The following is a 23,270-nucleotide window of genomic DNA, read 5'->3' on the forward strand; positions in this document are numbered from 1 at the left end:
TTCTCTCAATTGTGTTTTACAATTTTTTGTCTATAGGTCTCGAGCTCTTTGATGTTAGTTTTATATTAAGGCATTTGGTGATGCTGCTGCAAGCCAAGAATGCCTGGGGCCACCAGGAGCTGAAAGAGGCAGGAATGACCCTCCCGGAACCTCCAGAGGGAGTGTGACCCTGCTGACACCTTGATTTTGGACTTCTGGTTTCTAGAACTATGAGAATAAATTTCTGTTGTTTTAAGCCCCCAAGTTTGTGATAATGTTACAACGGCCCTAAGAAACGAATGCACCTGCATTTACAATCAGTTATGTGTTCATCCTGGGACATGGATCCCCTCTTGACTGTGGCAAGACTGAGTCTGCAGCGCTGAGGGCTGCCGGCTGCGGCAGGGAAGTCTGGTGAACCAAGACTCTGGGAACAGGGTCTGGTCACCAGCTGCCATCTAGCTGCCTGTCTTTTTTTAAGATTGTTATGTTGTATTTCAGGCAGATAACAAAAGCATAGGAAATATAACGAACACTGCATATCTTTCACACAGCCAGAGCAACACTGAAATTATTGACTCATGGTTGTTTATTCTTTCTTTTTTACGTCTTTATTGGAGTATAATTGCTTTACAATGGTGTGTTAGTTTCTGCTGTATAACAGTGAATCAGTTATACATATACATATGTTCCCACATCTCTTCACTCTTGCATCTCCCTCCCTCCCACCCTCCCTATCCCACCCCTCCAGGCGGTCACAAAGCACCGAGCTGATCTCCCTGTGCTATGCAGCTGCTTCCCACTAGCTATCTACCTTACGTTTGGTAGTGTATATATGTCCATGCCTCTCTCTCGCTTTTGTCACAGCTCACCCTTCCCCCTCCCCATATCCTCAAGTCCATTCTCTAGTAGGTCTGTGTCTTTATTCCTGTCTTACCCCTAGGTTCTTCATGACATTTTTTCCCCTTAAATTCCATATATATGTGTTAGCATACGGAATTTGTCTTTCTCTTTCTGACTTACTTCACTCTGTATGACAGACTCTAGGTCTATCCACCTCATTACAAATAGCTCAATTTTGTTTCTTTTTATGGCTGAGTAATATTCCATTGTATATATGTGCCACATCATCTTTATCCATTCATCCGATGATGGGCACTTAGGTTGGTTCCATCTCCAGCCTATTGCATATAGAGCTGCAATGAACATTTTGGTACATGACTCTTTTTGAATTATGGTTTTCTCAGGGTATATGCCCCGTAGTGGGATTGCTGGGTCATATGGTAGTTCTATTTGTAGTTTTTTAAGGAACATCCATACTGTTCTCCATAGTGGCTGAACCAATTCACATTCCCACCAGCAGTGCAAGAGTGTTCCCTTTTCTCCACACCCTCTCCAGCATTTATTGTTTCTAGATTTTTTGATGATGGCCATTCTGACTGGTGTGAGATGATATCTCATTGTAGTTTTGATTTGCATTTCTCTAATGATTAATGGTGTTGAGCATTCTTTCATGTGTTTGTTGGCAGTCTGTATATCTTCTTTGGAAAAATGTCTATTTAGGTCTTCTATGTTTATTCTTATATTTAAGAGAGCGTGTCTGATGCTGTCTCCATTTTATTGAAAAGATAATATACTGCTTAATAAACCTTAAAGTCCCACGCAGCTGCCGGCCTGGAAGGCTGCCTTTTTGCCCATGGCCTTGCATGTTTGCACCGCTGTAGGTGGCAAGGATGTACTGTTTTTGGGTTCTGCCGTTCTCACTTAACAATAAACATTTTCCCCTGTTTAAACCTGGTGTTTATATTTACACTCGTTTTCAGGTCCTTTTTTCTCTTCACGCTAGTTGGGATTTTTGTTTCAAATTACAGAAGTCACAGGGAAGCTGCTTGTTGAAGCGAGTAAAACCACAGAGCGATATTCAAAGAAAATGCCTCAAGTCCCCAGGGTGGCCAAGGTTAACAGTTTGGTAGCGTCTCCCCGCCCTCCTATCGGGAGGAGGGGAGGAGCCACGTGGCTTCCGCCCCCACCCCGCTCTCCAGGCGGGCCGTGCTCTGGAGGGCACCAGATGCGGGAGAGTGCCTAAGCAGTCGGTAACTCCCACCTTCTCTGCGGGCGACCCCTCTGGAAGAATTGGGTGGAGCGGGGTGGGGCGTGGTGGGGCGTGGAAGGCGGCGCACGGACGCTTCACCTCCCACACTTCCTGCTGGAACGGAGGGCGCCCCGGAGGACTCTGGGGGTGATGTCAGCACCACTGCGGCGCGGAGGGTTGGAGGGGTCCTGGCGGGCCTTCAGAGGACGCAGGAAGTCCCTGCACTGTGGGGAAGCAGGAGGGGCCTCACATGGCACCACCTCCTCCCTTCACTGAAGATCTGAGTAACTACAGGGGCGGACGGGAGGGGGACCCCCTCCCCAGGGCCTCAGAACCCGGGGGTCACGGTCTCGCGGCAGCCAGTGATCTGGCCAGTAGCACGGCTGCTAACTCTTCTACCCTGACTCCGATGTGAGTGTTTTGAGTGTAGACTACGGTGTACACCTCCGTTTCCCACGACGGAGGTCGCACCCGGGGCTGAAGTCAGCTTGCTTTTGTTTGGCCCAGCTGAACATTTTCTAATGAGTTGTCAACATTAAAGACGATGAGATGTTACACGTAATGCCACATTTCTGCTCTGGCTCGAAAACCAGACTGTCCGCCCCCGCTGGGCTCAAAGAGCGGTGGGGATGGCGCGCAGGCACCCCGCGTGCAAGGTCCCCCACCCCAGGTTTGTTCCACCTTCTGGGTACTCAAGTTCGGGTGCAAAATTCCGGTTCTCTCTTCGCAGGGTTCCCCCCTAACACTGGCCCATGGAGGCCCCTTTCCAGGCTCCAGCCGCCGCGCCCATTGTCTAAACCCGCCCCGTGAGTGGGGCTCGCGGGGGCCGGCGGGTTCTTTTGTTAGGCGGTTAGAAAAGATCATTTACGTGTCAACAGCTTCCCGCATTGTGCTGCGGTCCGTATGACTGCGGCGCGGGCTCTTCAGCTGGAGCGAGGCTGGAGGCACCTCTCTGGGTCCCCCGCCCACCCCCCCAAAAAAAAAGGGGAGAGAAGAGAACCCCTAGGCATGTCCCAGAATACCATCTTTCGGTGAAAAAACCCCGAAAACACGCAGGAGAGAACTTTACGTGAACTGTTTCTACAGAGAAGGTGCTCGTAAGGTTATTTTAGATAACTTACTTCGTCAAAAGGACAGAACGGGAAATAAGGACCCGAGGAAGACCTCCAGGATGGACGCTCCCTACGGGAGCTGCTGGTCCCGGCCGGCGCCGCCGTCTCACCCAGTAATTTACAGACATTCGTGTCCGGGGGCCGCGCCGCCGGAGAAGATGAGTCACCCTGGCGCGGCCCCGGGCGCCGACCCCCGCCCCGCCCCCGCCGCCCGAGCAGCGGCCCTCACGGCGCGAGACGCCGGATCTCGGGCGGACCAAGGCGCCCGGCCGAGGGGCAGGCCAGCGCTCGCCCCGCCCGGTGCGCCGAGCTCCGGGTCTCGCGCCCGCCGGGCAGCAATGGCGCCGACGCCCAGGCCGCCTCCCTGCCTCGGCCCCCGGCCCCAGGCCGCACCCTCCCGGGGCGCCGGGTCCCCGCGGGCGGCGGCGGCGGCGACTCCATGAGGGGCGTTGGGGTCCCGGGAGCACGGCGTCCCCGGCTCCCTCGCCCGCCCGCCCGGCTCTCCCCTCAGCTCCGGCCGCAGCCATTTTGGAGCGGGCGGAGACAAAGAGCCAGTCACTGCCGCCGCCCCCACCAGGTCCCGGCCACGGTCCCTGCCCGTCTCGTCCTCCTGCCCTCCGGCCTCTAGCCCGTCCGGCGGTCCGGACCCCCACGTCGACGACGGCCCAAGGGCGCCGAGCCCACCGCCCGCTACCCACCCGCCCGCTCAGCCCCGGCCGCCCTCCTGCGCACCGGCCTCTGCCGCTCGCAGCCATTGGACGCGCCTTTTAGGCGAGCGCCGCGGCCAATCGTGGGGCGCCGGGCGGCCGGGCGGGGGGCACCGTGGCCAATGGCGAGGCGCCGGGCGGCGGGCGGGGGCGGGCGCGCCGCCGCGCCTGCGCAACGCGCCGCCGCCGCCCTCCCCCCCGCCCGGCCGCCCGCGCCCCCCGCCCGGCCGCCGCCCCCGCCCCGCCCGGCGCGCGCCGCCCCCCGCCCGCCCCCGCGGCCGCCCGCCCGCCCGCCCGCCCGCGCGGAGCCTCCTCCCCGCCCAGCGCCGGCCGAGCGGCGGCGGCGGCGGGCCGAGGAGGAAAGATGGCGGCGGGCTCGGATCTGCTGGACGAGGTCTTCTTCAACAGCGAGGTGGACGAGAAAGTGGTGAGCGACCTGGTGGGCTCGCTCGAGTCGCAGCTGGCGGCCAGCGCGGCCCACCACCACCACCTCGCGCCCCGCGCGCCCGAGGCGCGGGCCGCGGCCGCCGGCGCGCTCGGGAACCATGTCGGAGCCGGAGCCGTACCGGCCGAGGGCGCGCCCGCAGCGGCGCCGGAGCCGCCCCCCGCAGGTAGAGCGCGGCGCGGCCTGAGCGCGGGCGGCCGCCGGCCGGGCCCGCGTCCTCACTGCGCTGCTTCGCTTGTCCCCGCAGGGCCCGCCGCGAAGCTGAGCGCGCTCGAGGCCGGCGCGAGCGCCGCGGCCGGCGCCGGGGCCGGGGCGGGCGCCGCGGCCGGGGCCTGTGCGCCGGGGGCAGCGGCCGCGCCCGAGCCCGCCGCCAAGCCCGCCGCCCGCAACGGCCCGCCCGGCGGCCCCGGCGCCGCGCAAACTTTGAATGGGAGCGCCGCGTTGGGGAACTCGCTCCGCGCCGCCGCCGCACCTGCTGTCAGCCTGCTCCACAACGGGCCCGCGCCCGCGCCGCCGCCGCCCAAGCCCGCCGCCGCCACTGTCATCCAGACGCCGCCCTTCCTCGGCGCCCCCCCCGCGCCCGCGCCCCGCGCCCCCTCGCCCCCCGCGCCCGCCGCGCCCGCCGCGCCCCCCGCGCCCCCCGCGCCCGCCGCCGCTGCCCCGCCGCCGGCGCCGCCCGCCGCCGCCAGCCTGGCCCGGCCGCCCGGCCCCCCGGCCGGACCCCCGGTGGCCGCGCAGAACGGGGGCAGCGCCGCGCCCGCCCCCGCGCCCGCCCCCGCGCCCGCCCCGGCCCCAGCGCCCGTTTCTGCCCCGGCGCCCGCCGCCAACAGTCAGCCAGGGCCCGCCGCCGCGCCCGCGCAGGTGGCCAAGGCCGACTCGCCCAAGACTGCGCTGCAGCCGGCGCCCCCGCCGCCGCAGACCCTGGCGGCCAGCTGCCCGGCCGGCGCGGGGGCCGGCATGATCCTCGGGCCAACTATGCAAGGGGCTCTGCCCGCCGCCGCCGCCGCCGGCCTCCCACCGCCGGCCCCCGGTACCCCCACCGGGCTGCCCAAGGGCTCGACCAGCGCGGTGACCCAGAGCCTGCCCAGGACGCCCTCGGCCACCACCGGCGGGATCCGGGCCACGCTGACGCCCACGGTCCTCGCCCCACGCCTGCCGCAGCCGCCGCAGAACCCGACCAACATCCAGAACTTCCAGCTGCCCCCAGGTGAGTGGCCGCGCCGCCGGGCGAGTGCGTTCGTGCCCTGCAGCTGGGCGTCCAGGAAGTTGTCGGGCTGGCAGGACGCGGAGGTCATGGGCCCTGCGTGGGCCTGCTGCGAGCGGGGGTGCGCCTCTGCCCCGGCGCGGGACGGTCCTGGGCATGCGAGTGTGTGTGCGGGTGTGTGTGTGTGATGTGGCAGTGGGGGCCTCCTACCTGGTGCAGTGCTTGGCTCCAGCTTAGTTCTTTGCGTTGCAGAGCTTCTCTGCTAGGACTGCCATTCCAGCGAGTGGGTCCTTTGCTCCCTTCCTGGCTCTGTGTGCCCTTGCCCAGTCCCCGCACGATGGAGAGCAGTAGCAGCTGGTGCTCCGGGGACAACTTACTGGGTTATTCAGCCTGGGCCCGTGGCTTTCCCATGCTTGGCACTTCCCTCTCTGATTTCTGGGATCAGGCATGTGGTCTGTGTCCTCATTGAACTCTCCTGCTCGTTTATTATGCTGGGCTGTGATTGGTGTCTCCTGCCGGTGGGCTAGGGACCCCCCTTTTCCTGGTGAGGTTAGCGGAGTGACGCCCCCTCCACGAGGCTGGGCAAGGCTGCACGGAAAGCTTTCGCTGCCCTGCTGACACCAGGATGGCAGAGTTCCCAGGTGAGCCTGGAGGAGTCGCGGGGCACACAGCCTTCCTGGTCGGAGCCCTTGCCTCACGCCTGCTCTGCAGCCTTGTTTCAGCACTCCTCGTAGGCACGGTGTCCTCACTTAGAGGATGCCGGTTACCTTAATTATTACCAGTGAAGTCAGCGGTGGGCACGTGCTCTCCCATCAGCGGGTCCCTCGGAGGTACAGACGGTGCAGGAGGACCGCGAGCCTCCTTGACCCCACGCTCCATCTCCCGTCATCTCGGCAGCTCTTTAGGTTCGCCAGCGAAAGGTCCCCCACGGCATTACGTGTCCCGCTGCTTTGTTTCGGTCTTCCTGGGCAGCGAGAAACTCCAGCACTGGAGGCTCCCTGTCTTCCCTTCCATGCCCTCCGCCTCGCCTGCGCGGACTCGGAGCGCTCCTCCCCTGCTGTGTAGTAACGTGTGCCGCCGCACAGGAGTAGTAGAAACAGCACGTCCTGTGCCTGTGTCCCCCATGCTTTCGGAAAAGAACGGTTGGTCACCTTGAGAGGATTTCAGCGTCTTGGAAGGAAGGATTTGCTGTCAAAGTGCTGTGAGGTTTGGAGCCGTGGTGAAGTCTGGCAAGGACCTGATGTCACACGGGTGGGAGGAGGGGAGGTTCCAGCCAAGAGCAGCGTTTTGGGGTGGTTGTGGGAGCCCCCCTGCTGTGAGGGGGGCGTGTAAGTTACTTGAGATGTGCGGGCTGCCCCTTACAGCACAGTTTGTTTGTTTTTGAGTTTGTAGGAGGGTTTTATTAAAGGTTGTGTTTTGCTCATTATGTGTCTTTTGACCTTTTAGTGGAAGATATGTTTGATCTTCAGTAACGTTTAAAAAAGAGAATTCGGGGTTGTAGCACATTATGGAAAATGTCAAAATACTTTTTACCTACTTATTAAAATACCTCCTCATTGGTCCTCGGCACCTTCCTCGCTCCTAGCAAGGCCGGTTCCATGCGCTGCACTTTTGTTATTGAAAACTGGTGTGAGCTCGTCAGTAAATTTTGCGAGACTGGCGCGCTGTGCCTGGCTCCCAGGGCGGGGTGGAGGCCGTCGTCGTGTCCCCCATCCCCCCCCTCTGGCCTGCCCGGATGGTGCCTGTAGGTGTGGCTGTTTGGGGTTGACTGGATCCCCTTGGTCTGGGCCTCTGCGTAGGTGAAGCCTTCGCTACCTTATTTCTTCTGGGGGGAGGAAGCTGTGGTTTGGAAAGGGCACCTGTGTCATCTTCGTTGTGATTGACCCTGGACTCCCTCTCACCTCCTGTGCTAGCGGTGTGTTAGGGATGTCTGCATGTGACAAGTAGGCGACTCCTTGAAGAAAATCGTAGAAGCGCTGACTCTTTGCATGAGTTCTCACGAGTCTTTGCATTAGTCCCACGTGTGAGAGCAGAGAACAGCTCATGTTGACATTTGGGTGACAAATGCTGAGAGCTGTGCTTTAAAGGGGCCAAATGCTTTCTAGAAAATAAAAGATTCGCATTCATCTCTTCATGCTCCCCTCCCCCCACAGTTGATCTACTGATTTGGAGCGCTGATTAATTCCGCTCCTTCACCTTAATAACAGAAGAAGCACAAAAAGTATAGTTAAAATTACTACCAGTGCCCCACAGCAGAGTGCCTTCTTTTAAATAGCACAAATTAGTTCTTTAAATCAAAGTGACAGATTACGAATATTCTAGTTGCCTCGTATAATGGGTCAATCAGAAAATATTAAGTTCTGTTTGATGCTTCCTTTTCTCTGAAATTTTTCATCATAAAAATGTACAAAGTGGAGGTGGAACTAACTTGTAAAAATAACTGTTGCTTGGATGATAACTCATTCTTGTTAGTACTCAGGCATTAGGGGTGGGCAGGGTTTTCAAAGCTACACTTAGCTGTCAAGTGAAGTAACAGACTGTTGGCAGTTGGAGTGTGGGTGAGAGAGGCCTGCCCCTCCCGGTGCCTTCCCTCCCTGTAGGTCAGAGTCCGAGGGGGGAAACAGAGGGACAGAGGTTTCACCGAGTCCCTGAGGGCCAGTCAGGCCTTGCATGTTTCATCCTCACAGCCACCGTGAGCACGTGTTGAACTTGGTTTCAGTAAACTCAGTCTCGATATTCCTTGTCAGGACAGTTTTGTAAAGAGACGTTGATGTTATTGTAATTAATTTACTCACTTAAGGGTACCAGAGTTTCAATTTTATCTGCTGTGGGGAATATTAAGAACACATGAGCCTTCAGAGAGATTGTTGCAGCAAAGGCAGTGGACCCAAGAACAGTGAAAAGCACTAGTTAGTTCTGTACACCTTAGAATAGTCATAACATCGAAGTAACATTATTATTATAGTTGAAAGGAGAGAAAAGTGATATGACACCAAAATTGGCGTGTGCGCAGATGGTTTCAAGAGATCTTTTGAGATAGGTGTTACACTAGAGATGCTTATTTCTAAAGCTTATCTTTTCTTGCATTTTCAGCAGTGTATGTCTGTCTGTTCTGCTTTCACAGAGAATTTGTTCTCCTGTGGGTCTAAGGTTTGGCTGAAGTGTCGGTTCTCATTCCGGGATAGAACACCTTTCCTCCATACCTGGGCTTCGGGAATGTTTGCATGGGGCTGGTGGCTTAAGATGAACACTCTTGAGGCTGCTGAGGTCTAGGGCAGGGGTTCCCGTCCTTGGTGAATAGAATTATTGGATGGTGGGGAAAGGGGAAAAAGAGTCCAGGGTAGCAGACTGTGCTGTGTGGGCCGGGTTGAGTTCTGGGAAGGCTGGTCCTGAGCCGGGTGGCAGCCCCAGAGTTTTGGGCTCTGGACGTCTGGTGGCCGACTTTGGCAGAAGTGTTTTGGCACGAGGGATGTTCTTAGAAGTTTAGATTTTGTTACTTGAGGGCACTCTTGACCTGGGACAGAATATGTGGTTCTTTGGAGTCTCAGTTTCCCCAGGTGGAAAGTGAGCTTGACCATTTTGTGAAGCACTGTGAAATTGCATTGGGAGGAGCGGTACGCACCACTGTCAGGTAGCGTTTAGTCACACGCTGTCTCAGCTCCATCATGTTTCTCACTGGTTTCCAAGCAGTATGTTGCTGTAGATGTAGCAAAGTCTAAAACACAGTTTTCTTCCCGTCAGCACCAGGCCCAGATTGGACAGGTTCTCAGTGACCAGGGAGCCTGGTGTGGTGGCCAGCTCTGGTTCTGTGAGAAAGTTGCTGAGGTTGTCATCACAGGTGGGCCATAGACCTGGGGGACATGTCCTGGAAGCCATGGGGGGACAAGGGGGTGCAGCTGTCTGCAGAGAGAGTGGACGTGGTTAGGGGGCTCACTTTAGGCCAAAGGCCTTCACTGAGTTTTTCTCTTGACATCCTTAGATAACAGTGACATTTGAAAAAACCAAAAACCAAAAAACTTTTGGGGAGCTGTACCCGGCCAGCACTGGGCATCTCTGCTTAGCGTAGCAGAGGTGGTGTCTCTGAGTTTGCTTCCACACCGCCGGCTTGGAGGCGAGGCCCGTGGCGGGCAAGCAGGCGGTCACTCTTCCTTTTTCTCTGTCCCACCTTGGAACCTGGCTGTCCCCATTGTCTTTAGGGTGGACGTAGCCGTCTTGGTGACGTGGATTGATCAGGATGATGTTGCACACGTAGGTGGGTGTCTTTCGGAGCTGGTGGTTCTCACGTTTTAGCAATAGCCAGGAAAGGGGTTCCTCAGGCCCCTCCGGGGTGTCTCTTCTCACTGCGCTCCAGGGCAGTGGGTCCCGCCCTTGTGGCGGAATCACCAGAGTTAGAAGAGACAACTTTCTGAGTACCACTGAATGAGGGGTGCGTCCTTATTTGCGAGGGCTCTGGAAGGAAGCAGTTGGGAAAGTGGTCTCCTGGCTAGGGGGCGGCTGTCTCGCCCCCCCCAGCCTGTGGGGTGGAGCCTGGGCTCTGGCCGCTGCCCCCCCCCGCCCCCCGCAGTGGTGTTTGATCGGAACTGGAGCGGCTCGGTTCAGACCCCGCCCTGGGGGGAAGCGGCTCAGTGGAAAGAGCAGCGGCGCACCTGTCTGTTTCCTTGAAGTCGTAATGAGATGCCGGTGGTTCCTGACATGCTTCCCGAGCCCGTTTCAGTGTAAATGTAAGCTTTCCTCATCTTAAATGATACCTTTTAAGAAAGCTTTTTGATAAATCACTAGTCGTATGTGAGTTGATCAAAACATAATTAAAACCGTTTTTGAAAATCTTGAAGCAGAGATTTTGGACTCTGGAGAAACTTGCCTGAGATTTGGGGTAATTTGCATAGGTCTCAGAAGCACTTTTCCTTGTCTTCGTGTTGATAGCAAGCAGGAGACTCAGATTTTCTTGATTGTCCTGATTGATTCAGTCACCGTTCAGAGCTCTCACCTCTGAAATTTGTCTCAGGCTGGAGGTCGGCAGCCTTTTATTTAATCAGGCCTTTGATAGTAAATAAAACAGTCGAACTAAGTAAGAAAACCAAAGGACAGGGGAGCTGTTTGCAGCAGGACCCTCTGCCCTGGGTGCTGTGCGCCTGGCGGGTGACTGAACTGTGTTGTTTCCTGCTGGGCCTGAGGGGACCCTGGCTCCTGGCCTGTAAGTTACAAATGCACGCACTTCAGAGCTTCTTTCTTGGAATAATTGCTCTTTAACGCTCTGTGAAGTAGAGCAAGTGCTATAAAGTCATGACTGAAAATTGGAAACTTTATATTTCTAGGGTAGGGCTATGCACGCTTTGAATAAGAAATTTTGAAATTTAAAAAATAAACGTATTTATTTTTGGCTGCGTTGGGTCTTCGTTGCTTCGCGCGGGCTTTCTCTAGTTGCGGCGAGCGGGGGCTACTCTTTTGCGGTGCATGGGCTTCTCATTGTGGTGGCTTCTCGTTGCGGAGCATGGGCTCTAGGCACGCGGGCTTCAGTAGTTGCAGCACGTGGGCTCAGTTGTTGTGGCTCACGGGCTCTAGAGCGCAGGCTCAGTATTTGTGGAGCAACAGCCTTAGTTGCTCCGCGGCATGTGGAATCTTCCTGGACCAGGGCTCGAACCCGTGTCCCCTGCACTGGCAGGTGGATTCTTAACCACTGCGCCACCAGGGAAGTCTTAAAAATTTTGAATTTTATATATCCTCGAATAGCTATACCAAGGAATTAAAACCTTTAGTAAACAAAGAGATACAAAATATGTCCACAATTTAGATTCCTCCCCCGCCCCCATTTGAGAAGTGCATAGATGTCGCCCCTGTTTGTCCGGCTTCCTTGTCCGGCTGCCTGCCTGTCCGTGCTGCTGCATGGGCGTGGATGGAGGCCGTGGATGGAGGCCGGGGGAGCTCCCCACCCTCCTGGCGTGGGCATCGTGAGCGGGGCTTGAAGCAGGGCCTGTGAGTGCAGAGCCCCTCTGCAGCCCTGTGAAGCTGAGTTGGACTTTTGTCCTTCCCTCCTGAAGTTAGAGCCTGGATGGGAACTTTCTGCCTCTTCCACATGGCCTGGGAGGAAGGGACATGCACACTGATTTTGAGCCCAAACTCGGGAGACGTGTGACCAGGTGAAGAGGAGGATGCAGGATATCCGTGCTGACACTGGGGAACTAGTATCTTCCAGGGCTTGTTTCCGAATGTTCTCTAGCTCCAGAGTTTGGGGAAATCCTAAAACGGTTCTTACGACCGTATCAAATTGGATGTCATATTTTAGAACTTAGGGGCAAGCGGTAAGAAGGTTCTAGCTCTCAAGTGACTTGTTTTGGGGGGGTGGTCAGTGGTCTGAGTAGACACCAAGTGGACAGGGCGGGACTCTAGTGGCCAGGAGATCTAAGCCCTCCTCCCCAGTGCTGGGCGCGGCCTGCCAGATGTGTGTCCGCTGGTTGGAGTGGCAGGTGTTGGCTGGACACTCCACAGAGGGCAGAGAGGCCTGTGGGGTCAGCGAGGAGCCTGTGAGCTTCGGGGAGGGAGAGGGCAGCGCACACCGCTCACACGGCCATGTCTCAGCATCACGGGGAGAAGGCGAGAAGGCGAGAAGGCAGCTTCTCCACTCCGAGACTTTGTGCTGAAGTATGTGGACAGCTGCTCAGGAAAGGAGTTTAAAGGAGTTTTTTACACCTCTCACAGGGGAGCTCACCTTCATAAGGTTTATGCAGACGGACGCTGGGTGGTAGTGAGCCCAGCACATGAGAGACAGGCCTGATGCATGCCTGTTTGATCTGTAAAGATGCTGTGAAATAGTAGCATCTTAAGTATCACGACACTTATTTGAAGAATTAAAAAGGAAAGCATTCTTGATTGATTTTCAAAATGTAACTGTGTTATTAAAATCATTGGTCACTTGAAAATGACTCCTTTCCTACTTGTTTTTTCTGATCCTAAAATTAGGTTTATTCCTTTAGGAAGTGTGGAAAGAGGGGCCCTGTGGCCCGCCTCCCGCGTGCGTTTGGAGTGCAGCTCCCGCCCCTCGGTGATCTTTGAAGTTCCCTTTGTCCGCCTGGTCCCCCACTGCCTCGGGCCAACGCTTCGTCGCAGGCCCCTGTGACAGGCTGCTGTGCTGCTGTGTGCTGGTCTGTCATGAATGACCCTTAGGTGGCTGTCCTGGTGTCCACTCTGTGTGCGTCTGCTGGGCTGAGCACTTCCAGGTCTTTGATAAAGATTGTCTTCTGAAGAGCTCGACCATTTACGCTTTTGAAACCATGGTTTTTAGAAACGTGACCAAAATACGACTCTTTAGAAATCGATAGCGTTCTAAAGACTTCTTTAGACAGTTGTATCTAGTTTTATGTCACTTTTTTTTAACCAAGTGAGGTTAATTAAACCACCTTGATTGGTGGAGGTGTTGACGGAGAGGGCGGCCCGATCCCACTCATGCTTTCCAGGTGTGGACTGAGCCAGTGAGCCAGGCTGCTCTGGTGCCGGGGTCCAAGCTGGGGGCCCCCAGTTCCACAGAGCCCCTGCTGTCAGAGTGCTTCGTCGTGCTGGGCAGCAGGCAGCGAACAAACAAGCGGAGCCTCGGAAGGGTTTCTCACCCTAAGTTGATGGAGGAGTGGACGAGGGACCAGCAGGCGCCGCCGGCAGGGAAGGCCTTCCGAGCAGGCAAATGAGACCCGGGTGATGAGAAAGGAGCCACATGCCGCCCGGGACCTGGGTTCAGGCAGAGGAGGGAGCCAGTGCAGGAGCCTGAGGGCAGGTCAGGGAGAGGCTCCTGGGCCGGAGTGGGCTAGCGGGGGTGGGGGGAGCCACGGGGGATGGGTGGGGGCTGGCTGGCTGAAGAGCCGTGTAGCCAGGTGTGCTGGGGGTTTGAGTTTATTCCAGGTGCGCTGGGAAGGCTTTGGAGGGTTTTCGGCAGCGCAGCAGTAGAATCTGAACTGCGTTGTGAGAGCACTTTGTGTCTGTGGCCTGTGGAATGCAGGGGTGAGGTGGCCGGGGCAGGACGGGCAGCGTCCAGGCGGGGGCAGATAGCCGGGCCTGGGGTGCCGGCGTAGGGTGGAGCGCTGTGGACTTGCTGATAGGCTCAAGGCCAGGGAGTCCCAGAGGGACTGAGATTCGGGACCACAATGACACGGGAGAAGGTGGAACGTTCCCTGGGTGGGCAGTGAGGGTGGGGACAGATGTGTGTGTTTGGACACGTTAAGTTTGAGATGCGTATTCCCAGAGGAAACATCAGAGGTGGGTAGTTAAATATAAGGCAGGAGCTTGCGAGAGAGGTTGGAAGAGGTCAGAATTTGGGAGTCGTGGCATTCGATGGGATGTTTGGTTGTGGATGGTCACCCCCAAGGGAGCCTCAGCTTAGACCCAGCGAGTGAGGGCTGCCTCCTGGGAGAAGGTGGGGAGTGGGCAGCCCCCTGCTGGGGCGGAGTTGGGGCGGGCAGAGGGTCAGCAGGAAAGGGTGGCCCTGAATGCTGCCAGCTCTTTGGGGAAGAAAGACATGGGGCACTTGTTTTAAGAGTGTTTTGTGATGTCGGACGTTTGTCATTGAGGGAGCGCCATCCCCTGGCCTCTTTGCCGTTTTATTTATGAAAATGGCTTAGAATGAACATCATTACTTTCGACACGGTGCGTGAGTTGATGAACTCAGGTGATTTGCAGTCCTCGACTTCCTGCCATGTGCAGATGGAGGGATGCAGGGGTCTGTAGGTTTCTGGAGCCGGTCGGTCCTGTGAAGATGACCTCCCCTGATGAAGATGCTGAGACTGGAGGTGAGTGGCTTTTCAGGGACCCGGCGGCCAGTTACCGAGGGGCTGGGCCCAGAGAGAGGCCGGCTGGCTGGGCCTCCAGGGTGCCTGCTCCTTCCTGTGCACCCCTCACGGCTGTGCCGACTTGAAACAGCTGATGCACAGGGACCAGGCTTTTCACGGGGAAAATCCGTATGGTGAGAGGCTGTTCCCAGGGTGAGCGTGCCCGCCACCCGTTCTGGAGACGCAGGTGCGGGAGGGCGTGGAGTGCCCGGGCCGCGGGCTTCTCGGGGTGGCAGCAACTGTGCTCTGCGGTCCCGGCTTGGAAAGGCCCCTCACTGCGCCCGCGGGCTCTTCTCTGCATGGGCCGCAGGTGCTCCGGTCGAGGCCACCTTGCCGGCTGGAAAGGGTGAGCGGTCACGAGACACCCTGGCCTTGAGGCCCGGGACCTTTCTCCTGATGGCAGAGGCCGTGGGCTCCTTCAGCCTGTGTCCGGGGGCTGTCTTGGTGGGCAGTCAGCAGCCCTACCCGTGGCCCCGCAGGCCAGGGCAGTGGTTTGAGAGCTGGGCACTCGTCGATCAGCAAGCACTAACTGAGCACCAGGTTCAGGTCCGACCTTGTGCTGAAGCAGTGTGGTCCTGTCCTCAGGGAGTGCCTTTCTGATGGGGTCGTGTTGCTGAACCACTGTAGGTCAGTGCGTGAGGGCAGGAGTGGGCCGAGTGTTGTGTCATTTCTGAGATGCAGTGTCATTAGTCAGTCCCTCCCCTGGTGTAATTTCTCAAAATAGAGGTTCTGTCTGTTATATCCAGTCCTGGAGACGCCAGAGTTTTCTCTGCTGCTTTGACTGATTAGATAACAAGTCAGGGCTGGTGCCACTTAGTTATGTGTTTGGCAGTTTAAGAAACTCAGTTCAGAATGCTCACTTTGGAAGTCCTCGGGTGATGTAGTAAAGATAGCCTACAGCTGGGCCACAGGGAGGCAGGCAGAGAGCCCTGAGCCAGAGCTTGTCAGTGGTCGTGCGGGTCCAGGCAAGGCTCCTGGCCGCTCTGGGCCTTGGTGCCTGGCCTGGGCCCTCGTGGACTGACCCCTGCTTCCCTTGCACGCTGAGCAGTTGGGAAACCGCTGCCTGGTGCCGCCTAGCGTCCTGGTCCTGGAGCTGTGGGGGCTTTGCAAACATGCCTCCGCGGGGGGCTCTGAGGCTGCGCTTGGGGGTGCTGTTGGCTTGGCGACCTCGGGGCCGCCAGCAGAGTCTCCTGGTGTGGGTGTGGGTTGCCGACCCGCTGGGGACCTGCTTCCCTAGAGACGAGTGTTGTGTCTCCGGTCTAGCCTTAGCAGGGTGGGACAGGTGAGTGCAGGGATGCGTGGGCACGGGCAGAGCAGGCGGAGAGTATCTGGGCTCCATTCTCCGGGTCAGCGCGGCCGGACGGCAGGAGTACATCGTGTGCAGGAAGCAGGTGGGGTGGGGCCCAGTGTGAGCCCACTTTCGAGGCCGTGCAGGGACACCACTCGGATCTGTGTTCCTACCTGTGTTGTACCGTGTGTTCCTTCACGCGCGGGCTTTCTCTAGTGCGCTGAGCAGGGGCTACTCTTCATTGCGGTGTGCGGGCTTCTCATTGTGGTGGCTCCTCTTGTTGCGGAGCACGGGTTCTAGCTGTGTGGGCTTCAGTAGTTGTGGCACGTGGGCTCAGTAGTTGTGGCACGCGGGCTGTAGAGCACAGGCTCAGTAGTTGTGGCATGTGGGCTCAGTAGTTGTGGCTCACGGGCTCTAGAGTGCAGGCTCAGTAGTTGTGGCATGTGGACTCAGTAGTTGTGGCTCGTGGGCTCTAGAGCACAGGCTCGGTAGTTGTGGCGCCCGGGCTTAGTTGCTCCGTGGCATGTGGGATCTTCCCGGACCAGGACTCGAACCCGTGTCCCCTGCATTGGCAGGCGGGTTCTTAGCCACTGCGCCACCAGGGAAGTCCATGCCTGCCTTCTTCCTCATCAGTCAGCACCCGGGTCACAGCCGTACGTCACGGCTGCTCTTCGTTTTGCCGAGAACATTGCTCTCTGGACGCTTCTGCCCGTCATCAGGCGCCAGCCCCTGCGCTGCTCCTGGACCCTGGCATCTGTGGCCCCCAAGGCAGAGCAGGCCCTTCCTCAGGACTGCATGTCTCGCGTGTCTCTCACTGAGGCCTGTCTCCGTGGGTCCCAGCAGCGGGGCAGGTGGCTCTGAGCCCGTACAGGTGGGACTTCCTGTGGGTTACCAGTTGGTTTTGACTGTGGTCTCGTCAGCAAAGCAGGGGACACCTGAGGGCAGGGAGCGTGGCTTGTGTGTCGCTCCTCTTTGACCTCAGCACCAGCGTGGCGCTTGCGTGGCGTACGTGCTCGCCGCTGAGTCAAGGAGGCCTGGGGGTGTTTGTGGTCTGTCTGCTCAGTAGACAGGCCGAGACTTCAGGAAGCCGTTGGTGGAGACCAGTGGAGGACAGGATAAGTGTGTTTGGATCTGAGATGTGTAGACGTGAATTAGTCATGGTCTCTGGTCATGTAACAGTTTAATAAGCACCTGTGACACCCCTGGCAGCAGAGCTGGGTCCCTGCACACCTCCCACGTGACTGTCTGGCCCCCACCTCTCCGGCCGCGGCAGCCATTGTCCCCCCTCGTGGCCACCACACCCTCGTTTCCCCTTACTACCTGCTCGTGGCGTCTTCCTGAAGGTTGCTGAACCGTGTGTCTGGTTTTGCCATAACTTTGTAGAGAGAGCCGTGCTGTGGGCCGTCTTATGGGACCTCGGCTCCTCAGGCGTCGCGGTGCAGGAGTCGTCCTCCTGTAGGGCGGGCGGTCCTTTGTCACCTGGGGACCCCACAGCTTCTTCACCCCCGCTCACCTTGCTGGGGTGTCCAGTGGGGGAGCAGGGGGCACAGTCCTGTCGCGGGAGGAACCGCAGCCCAGGAAGTGCTGCCCCTTCCCAGCAACGTGTGGGGTATGCTGAGCACAGGCCGGCTCTTTGCTTACGGAAACTCACGTACTTGCTTCTAGACGCTTGAGTTTGGGTTGTCCACTAGATGCCCAAGTGAGTGTCGGCGGGAATTGAGATGTGCGTCAAATTCAGAAGTGGGTTCAGGGCTGGGGACCTGGAAGGGAGGGTCCCTGAAAGAGGGATGGTACTTTAAACCAGGGGGTCGGTGTGCTCGCCTGGTTTGGGGGACGGGTAGGATAGCCAGGGAGGAAAGAAGCGCCCACAGATGTGTTCTGAGACCTTCTGACACCTGGAGGCGGAACAGGTGGATCAGCAAAGGATGCTGCAGAGGAGATGGGGGAAGAAGGGCGCCCTCGGGGCGGGGCGGGGAGGCAGGTCTGGGGTCAGGAGTGTGTCAAGGAGATGAGTGTCTTCACTTGGCAGGGAGGTGAAGACGGAGCTGCCCTTGGGTTGGGCCCTGGAGGCTGGTGACTGGAACGGGCCAGCCTGGGGGAAGGTGAGAACGGCCCTTGGGGTGTCAGGACAGCGCTTGGGGACTGTCGGTGGGGCACATGCAAGTGGAGTCTCAGTCTCTTTGGTTGTTTCTGGGCTTGTTTCTGAAAGATGGGAGATTTTAGAGCATGGCTCTCCAGTGGAAATGTGACGTGAGCCACACAGAAAGTTCAGTTTCCAGTAGCAGTTAAAAAGGACAAAAAACATGAGCGTACGACAAGATGAAAGTAATAATTTTAACATATTTTGGCCCACTGTATCACGTCGGGCTGTTACCCGTGTCCAAGTCACCCTGAGCTGTTGGTGCGCCTGCGGACTCAGCACAGCCCCTCCTGGGGCTCGAGGTGGCTCCTGGACGTGTACCTGGGGACGGAGAGTGCAGCGGGGGAGGGAGGGTGTGTGGTCAGGCCCTGGAGGAGGTCGCTGGGGGCTGGGCACTGAGCCAGAGGGCACTGAGCCGGAGGGCGGTGTGGGGGCAGGCTGAGGACGGTGCGGAGCCGGCCCTTGGGGTGGGGAAGCGTGTCAGGAGCTGCAGTGCGGCCGGCAGCGTGGGTGGAGTGGGGAGGGCTGTGCAGGAGGCAGGTGGGAGGGGCTGGACTGGATGGGGGGGGCCCTGCCTCTTTCCTTGGGGGCGGCAGGGAGGGGGGCCGTGTGCGCTGTGGCCTGCCTGCAGCAAAGCACTGGGTCACCGGGAGAAATCGGGCAGTGGGAGCGCCCAGAGTCGTCCAGGGTGGCCGCGGGGCTGACGGGTCAGCGATTGCTCAGCGGCAGCCTTTTTGAGAGTGAAAGGAGGACACGGATAACAGAGTTCAGACAGGAGGGGGAAACCATTGCTCTGGGTGGGTCAGCCCCATGGGGCTGGGGGGTGCAGCCCGCGGCGGGAAGAGGCCACGCTGGCTGGCGCTTGGGGTCCCCCGTGCCCACCCCACCTCGCTGCCCGGGGGCTGACATCCTGCTGGAGCCGTTCTCCAGGAGCTTCCAGGGGGAGGCTGTGGCGAGCACGCCTGTCTCTGCCTGGGGGCCCTGACACACTGGGCCCCAGCCGCACCGAGGGCCTGGACCTTCAGCCCAGCGTTGCCATCTCCGTGCCGGTTGCAGGACCTCGGGTCTCCTGGGGTGGGTGCCCCCCGGCCCTGCCGTCGAGCCTGTGCCCCTGGATGCTCCAGTTCTCCAGGTTGAGGACAGTGTGCTGCTGTTTCTGTGGGCACTTTGCCCCTTCTTGGTAATTTCGCGGCTGTGCTCTCTTTCTGAAATTCCTTTTACTTTGTCGGGGGCACGGTGTCGTGTCTGCGTGGTTTGCTCTTGTGCGTTCTCCCCGGTTGTGGGTGCCCCGTCTCCCCAGCTCTCTCGAGTTGCTTTGTGAGAAAGGAAGCCTTCTGATCCTTGGCACGCAGGACAGCGATTGGCCCGTAGCAGGTGTGCACGCCCCTGTCCTGTAGGAGCCGTTCCTGAAGTGTCTGGTGGTCCTGGCTTGTCTGAGCACGGCATGAACAGGGAGGGGGTCATGCTCGTGCCTCGGCGCCCCTCGTCTCTGGGTGATCGGGTGGGACTAGGCGGGACTTCTTGATGCCAGAACGTTCTCAGTGTCTTAGGGAAGGGTAATCCGGCCCTAGTTTTTCCTGCTTAAAGCCTGGACACGTGGCTGCTGAGCTACCCGGACTCCCCCAGTTCCCGTTCGTGGCCCCTGCAGCAGGCACCCTCCCCCCGAGCCCCCGGGGGCAGTGCTGGGCAGACCCCTTCCTGCCCCTCCTCCTGGAGTCTGCCTTTCCTCCTTCATTCCTTGGTTCTTAGTTTCCTGACCAGGGATCGGACCCAAGTCCATGGCAGTGGAAGCCCGCATCCTAACCTCTGGACTGCCAGGGAATTCCTGGAATCTCCCGTCCTTCTATTCTCTCCTTCTCTTGGGGGCTTGGGACCACTTAGGTTCATTTATTCTCGGTTTAGTGGGTCTTGGTGGGGGAAGAGATTGTTCCACCGGTCAGACAGCCACCCAGAGGCTGCTTCTCAGGGGGGTTTGGGGGCACCTCCCTGGACTCTCCAAGTACTAGTAAAAGCAGATTAAAAAAATATATTTATTTACTTATTTATCTTTGGCTGCATTGGGTCTTAGTTGTGGCGTGTGGGATATTTGTTGTGACGCGAGCTCTTCATTGTGGTGGGCAGGCTTCTCTCCCGTTGTGGCGTGCGGGCTCAGTAGTTGCAGCTCGCGGGCTCTCTAGTTGAGGCACTAGGGCTCAGTTGCCCCTAAGCATGTGAGATCTTAGTTCCCCGACCAGTGATCGAACCCGTGTCCCCTGCATTGGAAGGCGGATTCTTAACCACTAGACCACCAGGGAAGTCCCCAAAGCAGATTTTTTTTTTTTTTGCGGTACGCGGGCCTCTCACTGCTGTGGCCTCTCCCGTTGTGGAACACAGGCTCCGGACGCACAGGCTCAGCAGCCATGGCTCACGGGCCCAGCTGCTCCACGGCATGCGGGATCCTCCTGGACCAGGACACGAACCCGTGTCCCCTGCATTGGCAGGCGGACTCCCAACCACTGCACCACCAGGGAAGCCCCAAAGCAGATTTTTTTAAAGACAATTTTTTTAAGAGCATTTTTAGTTTCACAACAAGTTAAGAGAAAAGTATAGAGATTTCCTATGTGCCCCCAGCCCCCACACAAACATAACCTCCCCCATTATCCGCACCCTCCACCAGATGGTGCATTTGTTACCACCGATGAACCTGCATTGACACCTCATCATCACTCAGGTCCATAGTTTACATCAGGGCTCACTCTTGGGGTTGTACATTCTGTGGGTTTGGACAAATGTATAATGACATGTATCCACCGTTGTAGTATCACACAGAGTAGTTTTACTACCCTCAGAACTCTCTGTGCTTCACCTATTCATCCCTCCCTCCCCCAGCCCCTGGCACCCACTCATCTTTTCACTGTCTCCATCGTCTTTTCCAGAGTGTCGTAGAGTTGGAATCATATGGTATTGTAGTTTTTTCTGACTGTCCTCTTTCACTTAGTAATATACACTTATGGTTCCACCATGTCTTTTCATGGCTTGATAGTTCATTTCCTTTTATCACTGAATAACATTCCACTGTCTGGGCATACTGCAGTTTATTTATCCATTCACCTGCTGAAGGACACCTTGGTTGCTTCCAAGTTTTGACAGTTGTGAATAAAGCTGCTTCAGACATCTGTGCGCAAGTTTCTGTGTGGACCTGAGTTTTCAGCTCCTTTGGATAAATACCAAGGAGCAGAGTTGCTGCATCATATGGTAAGAGTATGTTTAGTTTTGTAAGAATCCAAAGTGGCTGCAGCGTTTCACATCCCCACCAGCCGTGAACGAGCGTTCCCGTGGCTCCACATCCTCACCAGCGTTTGGTGTTGTCGGTGTTCTGGATTTTGGCCATTCTGAGAGTGACGTAGTGGTATCTCATTGTTTTAATTTGCACGTCCCCGGTGACATATGACGGGAAGCATCTTTTCATGTGCTTATTTGCCATCTGTATATCTTCTTTGCTGAGATACCTGTTTAGGTCTTTGGCCCAGTTCCAGTTGGGTTGTTTGTTTCCTTACTGAGTTTTAAGAGTTCTTTGTATATTTTGGTTAACAGTCCGTTATCAGATGTGTCTTTTGCAAATATTTTCTCCCAGTCTGTGGCTTGTCTTCTCATTCTCTTGAAGTTGTCTGTTGTAGTACAGATGTTTTTAGTTTTAATGAAGTTCAGCCTATCAATTTTCTCTTTTATGGATCGTGCCTTTTTTTTTAATTTATTTTAAAATTTATTTATTTATTTATGGCTGTGTTGGGTCTTCGTTTCTGTGTGAGGGCTTTCTCCAGCTGTGGCAAGCGGGGGCCACTCCTCATCGCGGTGCGTGGGCCTCTCACCATCGCTGCCTCTCTTGTTCTCTGCGGAGCACAGGCTCCAGACGCGCAGGCTCAGTAATTGTGGCTCACGGGCCCAGTCGCTCCGCGGCATGTGGGATCTTCCCAGATCAGGGCCCGAACCCGTGTCCCCCGCATTGGCAGGCAGACTCTCAACCACTGCGCCACCAGGGAAGCCCTGGATCGTGCCTTTGGTGTTGTCTCTGAAAAGGCATCACCAGGCCCAAGTCGTCTAGGTTTTCTCCTCTGTTATCTTCTTGGAGTTTTATAGTTTGCACTTTGCATTTAGGTCTATGATGCATTTTGAGTTAATTCCCGTGAAGGGTGTAAGGTCTGTGTCTAGATTCATCTTTTGCTTGTGGACGGGTGTCCAGTGGTTCCAGCACCACTTGTTGAAGAGACTGTCTTTGCTCCATTGTATTGCTTTTGGCCCTTTGTCCAAGATCAGTTGACGGTATTTGTGTGGGTCTATTTCTGGGCTGTCTGTTCTGTTCCATTGATCTATGTGTCTATTCTTTCCCCAGTACCACACTGTCTTCATTACTATAGCTTTTTTTTTTTTTTTTTTTTGCGGTATGCGGGCCTCTCACTGCTGTGGCCTCTCCCGTTGCGGAGCACAGGCTCCGGACGTGCAGGCTCAGCGGCCATGGCTCACGGGCCCAGCCGCTCCGCGGCATGTGGGATCCTCCCGGACCGGGGCACGAACCCGTGTCCCCTGCATCGGCAGGCGGACCCCCGACCACTGTGCCACCATGGAAGCCCTACTGTAGCTTTTCAGGAAGTCTTGAAGTTGGGTAGTCAGCCCTCCTACTTTGTTCTTCTCCTTCAATATTGTGTTGACCATTCTGGGTCTTTCGCCTCCTCTCCGTGTGAACTTTAGAATCAGTGTGTTGATACTCATGAAATAATGTGCTGGGATTTTGATTGGGAATGTGTTGAATCTACAGATCAAGTTGGGAAGAACTGACATCTTGACAGTATTGAGTCTTTCTATCCATGAACATGGAATATCTCTTCATTGATTTAGTTCTCCTTTGATTTAATTCATCACTGTATGTATTATGTTAGATTTATATCTAAGTATTTCACTTTTTGGGTGCTAATGTAAGTAGTATTGTCTTTTTAATTTGAAGTTCCATTTATCCATTGTTGATTTATAGGAAAGCAGTTGAATTTTTTTTTTTTCTTGGTTGCGCCCCACGACATGTGAGATCTTAGTTCCTCGACCAGGGATAGAACCTATGCCCCCTGCAGTGGAAGCGTGGAGTCTTAACCACTGGACTGCCAGGGAAGTCCCGCAGTTGAATTTTATATATTAACCCTGTATCCTGCAACCTTGCTATAGCCGTTTATTAGTTCCAGGAGTTGTTTGTTTGTTGCCATTTCTTTTGGATTTTCTGCATGGGTGATCATATGATCTATGAACAAAGACAGTTTTATTTCTTCTTTTCCAATCTGCGTACCTTTTATTTCCTTTCCTTTTCTTGCACTGGTCAGGAGGACTTCTGGTTGAAAGCGGTGGTGAGAGGGAACGTTCTTGCCTTGTACCAGGTCTTAGTGGGAAAGCTTTGAGCTTCTCATCATGAAGTATGATGTTAGCTGTTGGTTTTTTGTAGATTATCAAGTTGAAGAACTTCATTTCTGTTCC

The 23,270-nt window shown here is 56.5% G+C and overlaps 1 protein-coding gene across 1 annotated transcript in view; it reads left to right on the forward strand.

The window, feature by feature from the left end:
• Nucleotides 1–4,224: 4,224 nt before the first annotated feature.
• The window catches only part of TAF4 (TATA-box binding protein associated factor 4), a 71,753-nt gene continuing 52,707 nt past the window's right edge, over nucleotides 4,225–23,270 (forward strand). The window contains exon 1 of the mRNA XM_060122261.1: nucleotides 4,225–5,542. Within this exon, the coding sequence (XP_059978244.1) occupies nucleotides 4,255–5,542 (1,288 nt within the window). The 5' untranslated portion in view covers nucleotides 4,225–4,254. The remainder of the gene's footprint in view (nucleotides 5,543–23,270) is intronic.

This window comes from Lagenorhynchus albirostris, chromosome 15 (assembly GCF_949774975.1).
Source record: "Lagenorhynchus albirostris chromosome 15, mLagAlb1.1, whole genome shotgun sequence".
In the NCBI taxonomy this organism is placed as follows: Eukaryota; Metazoa; Chordata; class Mammalia; order Artiodactyla; family Delphinidae; genus Lagenorhynchus; species Lagenorhynchus albirostris.